This window comes from Triticum aestivum, chromosome 4A (assembly GCF_018294505.1).
Source record: "Triticum aestivum cultivar Chinese Spring chromosome 4A, IWGSC CS RefSeq v2.1, whole genome shotgun sequence".
NCBI lineage: Eukaryota > Viridiplantae > Streptophyta > Magnoliopsida > Poales > Poaceae > Triticum > Triticum aestivum.
In genome coordinates, this window is record NC_057803.1 from 584342005 (window position 1) to 584349697 (window position 7693).

Below are 7693 nucleotides of genomic sequence, written 5' to 3' on the forward strand. Positions count from 1 at the left end.
TTTCTTGGGACCGAAGCCGAACTCGACTCCCCGTCCTGCCCTGCCCACTCCCCCAAATACAACCAACCCCTCTCGCCGTCTGCTCGCTTGCCCGTCCGTCCGTCCCCCCAAATCCAACCCCCTCCCCGCACGAACCCCGGCGGCGTCACCGGCGATGGAGTGCGTCATCGGCGTGGTCGGCCGCGACTTCGCGGTGGTGGCCGCGGACACGTCCGCCGTGCAGAGCATCCTCGTCCACAAGACGGACGAGGACAAGATCATGCTCCTCGACTCCCACAAGCTCATGGGCGCCTCCGGGGAGCCCGGCGACCGGTAAGCACCTCACCCCCGCCGCGCTCGCTCCACGCCCGCCGTCGATCCGCCCGCCCCGGCGGCTCCAGGCTCGCCTTTTCTGTTCGATCTGACCCGATCTGGTTCTGTTTTTTTTTTCCTGGGGGTCGGCGGCAATAGCGTGCAGTTCACCGAGTTCATCCAGAAGAACCTCCACCTCTACCAGTTCCGCAACAACATGCCGCTCAGCACCGCCGCCACCGCCAACTTCACCCGCGGCGAGCTCGCCACCGCCCTCCGCAAGGTGCCGATACCCTCAGCCCTGGTTTCTCTTATACTGTTCTGCTGTGGATTGTCTGTGAGTGTCCCAGGGAGGGGCTAGGGTTCGCTATCCCCGCCTTTATCATAGGCGAATGCTCGGTCTCACACCGGTTCCGCTTTCTTAGGGTTTGTTCAGGTTACTTGGTCTGGTGTAGACCTGTTGTTCGATTGGGTATGTGATTGGGGATTTTTGCCGACTTAAATGGGGGCTTAAGGCTTTACCCTTGTGTAGCCTTGTAGGTTTCTTATTCGTACTTACAGTTTGCTGATGAATACTATTGTCTGTTACTTCTTTGTCAAACAATTTTTGGAAAATTAGTGTCCGTGTTACATACAACCCTGTGTTTATGACTTATGTTAGTTTTAAATCGATGCCAAGCAGAACCTCTGTACATTAGATGGAATTCCTCAACTATGTGCTGCATATGGGCTTCAACTGTTTCTGAGGATTATTTTCCCTTCTAATAGATATGCATTTATGCTGGTTTTAAGTTGATTTCATGTTTCCAGCACTAGGATCGTAGAGCAACGATACATTAATAACACAGCAGAACTGTTCTACAGTACACCTATGAATTGTGTAGTGCCTATGATATTGCACCTTCTGAACTTCCTTTATTTTTTCTGTTGACCATTTGTTCATATTATGGACGAATCTTGCAACACTTGAATAGTGACATGGAATTTATTTGGAATTTTGCAATGCTGCATCTTTTTTATAATATGTCACAAATTCTTACCAGCTTAATGCTGTTTCACTGTATAGTCAGATTAAATTAAAGATAAAACTTGACATGATTCCTGATGGACCTTGAGTGCTGTCTTTGTTGCTTGTATTGTAGATTGATTCATTTACAAAAATTTGTTGTTTACACTTGTGAGAATTCATGTGAACGAGGTAGCATTTTAGAGAGGGATGTTTTAATATTTTAACTTGCACTAAGGAAGCAAGTACAGGGCACTATCTTCCATTTTGTTGTTGTTTGGCTCCTAGTTGGGAGTTTATTAGAAAGAGAAATCTTCGCTGTAATCTACAGATTAAGAACTCCTGATATTCACCCCAGGCTTGAGCTACACCACCTAGCTATTCCAATTTGTGACTTAATTGCATTTACTTTGTGGTCAGTACCTCCGTGCCACCTTTTCCATTTGCCTTAGTTTCCACTGAGATTACTAGTGTAGAGCACTAGTTGAATTCACCAGCAGCATCATTAACTGATTTTCGTGGCGACGTATTCATCTTTTTCTCTTGACAATTTCTGACGTTATGTCTTATTTCATTTTGCAGAATCCCTACTCTGTAAACATCATACTTGCAGGGTTTGATAAAGATGCTGGTGCATCGATGTACTACATTGACTACATCGCAACGCTCCACAAAATTGACAAGGGAGCATTCGGGTACGGGTCGTACTTCTGTTTGTCGCTGATGGACAAGTTGTACCGCCCTGACATGACTGTCGAGGAAGCGGTAGACCTTGTTGACAAGTGCATCAAGGAGATCAGACTCCGGCTGGTCGTCGCGCCTCAGAATTTCGCCATCAAGATCGTGGACAAGGATGGCGCCAGGGACTATGCTAGGCGTGAGATAGGAGGTGACAGTCCTGCAGTCGCAACCGCAACCGCAACAATAGCAACAACTGCCTGAGGTGATTGGCGCTGTCGGTGGTCATTTGGCTGGCTGGAGGCTGAACCCTTTCTGTTAATTGTTTCCAAGTACTGTCACTATGTAATCGCAATACGTTTCGGTTCGAGAACTGTGTTGCAAATTCTCCCAGATGTGGACTAGTCTGTTTATGACCCCTATTTCATGGTTATATGTTTCACTGTTTCTTGCTATCGAATGCTGTGTTCCGGGTATTTCGGACTTCCTGCTTATTGCTGCTGCTTATTACTGTTGAGCTGTTGTCGATGCTGAGAATTTGTGTATAATGCGTGCTGCATAGCTCATATGCTCATACAAAACCATGAACTGCGCTGTCTTAAATACTGAAGTGGTGATGTGCCTGAGTGGAAACTGTTTGGCATTGTTTGCTTGCAAATGGTACTGTTACAATGTGAGGATACATATGCAATTTCTTGCTTGGGATTGTTACTCTTGTACTCTATGCTTAGCCTGATAACCTGGAACGGGAAGAAACACTTTCAAGAAACAGGCATTTCATCTGCCGGTTTGTCATTATATTCGTTTCTTCATGAATGTTTCTTGATTTGATTCATAGTGGTAAATAAAATGCCACGCGACAAACTATTTCTTGACATGATTCAGTGGTAAATGAAATGCCACGCGACAAACCGGTGATACGACTAATCTGTTCATGCAGAAGAAACTTGCTTACAAACTTGGGTCACACCAGAAAAACTGAATGATACTACCATACTATGTCAGATTCTGAATGCTGTGCTGCTCCGTTGAGCAAACTTTCATGTAGCTGCTAAGAGCAAGTGAGTTCATTTACAATTATATTTTACAAACACAAAACCTGAACTATAGTTAATAAGCTGGACTGTCAAAAATGAAATCCTTTGTAGGGGCAGGGCAGTATACATCTTAAATCCTTCTATAGGGGCCTCAAAAGTGGGTAATCTTCCAGGAGTTCCCGCTCCGACAATGTGTCGTTCTCATTTTGTGGTGTCCATAAGACCTCGACCGCCTATGAAGAAGGTCAATGAAAATGGTTAAACACTATTGCTATAGCCTCAGCAAATCAACCAAAGGTGGATAACAGCATGCATTGCAAGAAAAAAAAAATCTAAGATGTTGCTCATTGAGCGCGCATAACGCAATAATGTCAGATTTTTTGATACTAGTGGAGTGCAAAATTTGTGGTGGGCCTAACCAGATCTATTACAAAGCATTGTTAATTTTAGTTACTGTAACCAGGTTGCCGCTGGTTTACATTCTTTTGACTCCAGTACAGTTGACAAGGCATTAAGAAAGAAAAGAACCAAGCAGATAATACCATTATTTTGCTTGACGGTACCCCACCAAGCATTTGTAGAGCTGTCTTCAGGTCACTGCTGCTGTTTATAGTAGGTAGCTTGTACACTCCCTCAGCAGCAACCAATATGGTAATCTACAAATAAGTAATAAACAATTTCAGATATGAATGATGATTACCATTAGCAGCTAACAAATTTGCAACAAGGGTGAGAATATTTCCACAGTAAATGTGTTTATTTTACTACTCCCTCTGTCCCACAATATAAGAACGTTTTTCAAGCTGCATAGCTTGAAAAACATTCTTATATTATGGGACGGAGGGTGTAGGTAGGAAGGACTAGAATAAGTGAAGCTCTACATATTATGAAGCTCCCAAATATCAGTACTAGTATGGGATATATAAACATCAAAAGACTGCTACCATTTAATTTGAATATTTATATAAAAAGCATACCACAATGTACTCGTTGCTAAAACCACTTGATCGTTGAGTGCCTGCCTTTTGCCTCTTGATACTGTTTACATTCACGAGTGTCTCTTCATCAAACTTGCCTCGTTCCTCAATTGACAGTTGATTGAAACGTTTCTCCCCATCATCCATGCTTCGTTTGACATCCACCTTGAGAACAAGTGAAAACCAAAGAGATTAAGAAATATAAATCCGAACTAGAAATTTACTGATTCCAAATATATAAGATCTCGCTTGTAATATAGGCAGAGCTCCTTTCCTTGATTGGCAAAAAAGAGAGACCGATTACATGATATATATAGTGCTCATGTATGGGATGTGATGTTAGGTAACCTACAAACTTAAGTATGAAAGTATAGTGTACCATTCAAAATTTGCGAATATATATTTTTGGTGATGAAACATTGATGAATATGACTGCGACACTACCAATGAATTGGAAAACATATATAGGCTGCATAAACTGAATATAAATTAAAGAACTAAGTGTGCTTACTGTTGAATAAGCTGAGATACAGCAATCTGGATGTCGAAGTAATGCCAACGTTGTCTCTGGAAGACATCATATCAACAACAAAATGGTTAGGTTGAATGCAGAAGAAAAAAGGTCAAACTCTTATGAAAATAACAAATCTTCACAATGTGCTTGGTTCTGAAGCATAATGTGATGCAATTTATCATCACTATGTTAATTGTATATCAGGAGATATGTGTCCTTAGCAATAAAATAAACCTGTGAAACAGAATTATACGTCGAGAGACTGGAGGCCAAAACTACCCCCCAGTTTCCATGACAGATAGATACTTGGGTCTATTATAGGATGAAAACAATCTTTCCAAACAAACCAAGGGGGACAGAACCTGACAACCAGACTACTCAGACGAGAAAAAGGAGGGAAACCATCTTAGATCACAAGGCTAACACAATAGCAAATCAGATATAATACAGCAGTATGTTGACTTCACATGCCAATAATAAAAATTGTCACACAACAGTTATGCTGTTGCCCAATATTTATACCATATACCAGCATAACTTGAAGTAGTATAATGAAGCAACACACATTATCTGGTTTTACCTGTTAGTACAAAGCTCAACCCAGCTGGGGTAGATGTATCTGCTTTCTCGGCTATTTGATCAAGCTCCTTTTGAAATGATCGGGCCATGCCTAGCAAGCCAACCTAGGAACATATTCAACATATAGATTAGGAAATTAAAATGGACTCCTTCCACACATAAATAATTGAGTATGCTATGTGGATCAAGTATTTGTGCAATTGTTGTACATTATGAGTAACGTTGGGATGATTACTGGTAAAAAAGATTACTGCTAGCAAGAATTTCTGATTGCCTAATGTAAGCATGATTACTGATAAACAAATTAATGCTGCCACCAGCAGTCCTGATTTGGCAATTACCAATTGCTATACATCTAAGCACAGTATGTGTAAACAACATGTTCACACTTTGGAAAGCAACACTACATAGTTAAAGCTTGAGAAGATAAAGCAAACCAAGTACTGCTAATGATATCTTTGTTATAACATAGCTCTTTCGAACATGGTATATACCGAATGCAATCTTGTTTATGTGTTTGGAAGGACGATTTGTGGTCTAGGCCCTCAAACAATTTAAGAGTTTAAATTATATGCATGAATAATGTTGACATTATCTCATTTGCATGATTATATCATTAGTTGCATCACAGTACAGCTGCCAACATACATCAAGATCACTAGATAAAGAACATAGCTGGAGCTCCTCCAAAACTTTCTAACCTCATTAAAGATACATGCACTAAAGCTAACTCTTTATAATACAGCCTTAACCATTGATGGATCCAGAATCCAAGAAGTTGGCACCGTGGAACAGGCAGAACAATTTAGAATCAAATAGCCACAGATATCAATCCTAGGCATTGTTTTATGCAGAACATATAGAAATGGTGCTCCAAATCAAGAAGTGGTTTACATTTTGCAACCAATCTATGGACAGTTCATTTGCATGTTTTTGGTGCAAACATGTGAAGTGTTGAGTCCACCAATTGATCCATGCTAATGTGGAGTACATAGGTAAGTTTATGCAGAACATACAGACATGGTGCCCAAATCAAGAAGTGGTTTAGATATTGCAATAACCAATCTACCATCAATCCATCTGAATAAGTGGTTTACATTTTACAGTAACCAACCTACCAACAATTCATTTGAGGAACAGTCAGAATAATTTACAACCCAAGTGCTACAAATATCAATTCTAGGCACACTCGGCTTCTAGTGTATCAGTTAACCAAGAGCATGCTCAAGAAATGGCGCGGCAAATCAAGAAGTGGTTTACATTTTACAGTAACCAAGCTAACGACAATTCATTTGCATAGTGTTCGTGCAAACAAATGAAGAGTGTTGAGTCCATCAACTGATCTATGCTAATGTGAATTACTCAGGCAAGAAATCGGTCGAAATACCAGAGGAAAACAGCAGGAGAAGAAAGGGTAGGATTAGGAACCTGCAGCTTGAGGACGGTGGTCTTCTGCGTGTCGGTGAGCACGCTTCCGCCCCCGGAGGAGTCGGTGAGGAAGCCACCGAGGTAGAGGAACGCGGCGAAGCCCACGAGGGTCAGGAGGAAGCCCGAGCCCCCGAAGCCGATGCCGAAGGCGGGGCCGACGGACACGAAGGGCGAGGGCGAGTAGAAGGGCGCGGAGGAGTAGCCTCCCCCCATCCTGGGCGCCGGTGCGGTGTACCCGTAGGACGGGGACGGGGAGGAGCGCGAGGAGCGGGAGGAGAAGGCGGACCCGCCGATGCGGCCGCCGGAGGCCGCCAGCGCCGCGTGGTGGGGCGCCGCGGCCGCGAGCAGCGCGCCGGCCAGGAGGAGCGCCAGCGCGGGCTTCCTGAGCGCCGCGAGCGAGTCGAGGAGGGACCGCTTGAGCGCGTCGAGTAGTGGGTGCGGCGGTGGCGGCCTCGCTGCCGGCTCGGCGGCGACGGGGCACGGGGGGATGGGGGCTGGCGGGTGGGCGCGGAGGCGCGGGAAGCGGGCGTGGGCGGGAAGTGGCGAGCGGCGGAGGTGGTGCGGGCCGCGGCGGGGCGGGGGCGGGAGCGAGCGCGGGTGGTGCGGGGAGAGGAAGCGGGCGGGCTCGAGGAGGGAGGCGGCGGCCATGGCGGAGCGCAAGGCGCGATTTTTCTTTTCCTTTCTTTCTGAGGAGTGTGTGGCGGTGGAGCGTCGGGATGGAGAGGATGACCGGCGCCGGAGCTTGTGTGTGTGCGTCTGTCCTCTTCCGCCGCGTGAAGAGAAGAGCACGGTGGGTGGAAGTTTCAGTCTACGCGGGGAGGCAACCAACGGCTTGGATCGGGCCTGCTAATGACCGACGACGTTGATGAAACCTGCGATTAGACCATGATAAAAAAAAGACATTCTTTTTAACTTTTGAGGGGAATCCCCGAGCTCACACGCTCGGAAGACACATGGAGCCAAGTTTTACAAAGAGATCTAATGCAACCTTCCATAGCTAGGATATGTGCAGCCTTGTTTGCCGAACGTCACACCCAAGCAAATTCTGAACTCTTAAAAGGGGGTCAGTAAACCTTTAATCTCCTCAACCAGTTGCCCGTTAGTCGAGGGATCCTTCTTCTGCACATCCATAATCTTACGCGCCCCCACATGAGAATCCGCCTCGATGATGACCTTCTGTACC

The 7693-nt window shown here is 44.9% G+C and overlaps 2 protein-coding genes across 2 annotated transcripts; one reads left to right on the plus strand and one right to left on the minus strand.

The window, feature by feature from the left end:
* LOC123087191 (proteasome subunit beta type-2) lies at window positions 1-2430 on the plus strand. Its single transcript, XM_044509120.1, has 3 exons — window positions 1-312; window positions 451-574; window positions 1880-2430. The coding sequence occupies exons 1-3, from the start codon at window positions 155-157 to the stop codon at window positions 2237-2239; spliced, it is 642 nt and encodes a 213-aa protein (XP_044365055.1). The 5' UTR covers window positions 1-154; the 3' UTR covers window positions 2240-2430.
* Window positions 2431-2893: 463 nt separating this feature from the next.
* On the minus strand, window positions 2894-7289 carry LOC123087190 (uncharacterized). The gene is made up of 6 exons (XM_044509119.1): window positions 6511-7289; window positions 5084-5186; window positions 4501-4556; window positions 3990-4154; window positions 3555-3668; window positions 2894-3245 (listed from the first exon to the last, which is right to left on the minus strand). The coding sequence occupies exons 1-6, from the start codon at window positions 7156-7158 to the stop codon at window positions 3153-3155; spliced, it is 1179 nt and encodes a 392-aa protein (XP_044365054.1). The 5' UTR covers window positions 7159-7289; the 3' UTR covers window positions 2894-3152.
* Window positions 7290-7693: the final 404 nt, after the last annotated feature.

Coding starts and splice junctions, on each gene's coding strand:
- LOC123087191 (XM_044509120.1), top strand. CDS start 155: ATGGAGTGCGTCATCGGCGTGGTCGGCCGCGACTTCGCGGTGGTGGCC. Junction 313..450: donor TCCGGGGAGCCCGGCGACCG/GTAAGCACCTCA, acceptor CGGCGGCAATAG/CGTGCAGTTCACCGAGTTCA. Junction 575..1,879: donor TCGCCACCGCCCTCCGCAAG/GTGCCGATACCC, acceptor TTCATTTTGCAG/AATCCCTACTCTGTAAACAT.
- LOC123087190 (XM_044509119.1), bottom strand. CDS start 7,158: ATGGCCGCCGCCTCCCTCCTCGAGCCCGCCCGCTTCCTCTCCCCGCAC. Junction 5,187..6,510: donor CCACCGTCCTCAAGCTGCAG/GTTCCTAATCCT, acceptor ATATGTTCCTAG/GTTGGCTTGCTAGGCATGGC. Junction 3,246..3,554: donor TACCGTCAAGCAAAATAATG/GTATTATCTGCT, acceptor CCTTCTTCATAG/GCGGTCGAGGTCTTATGGAC.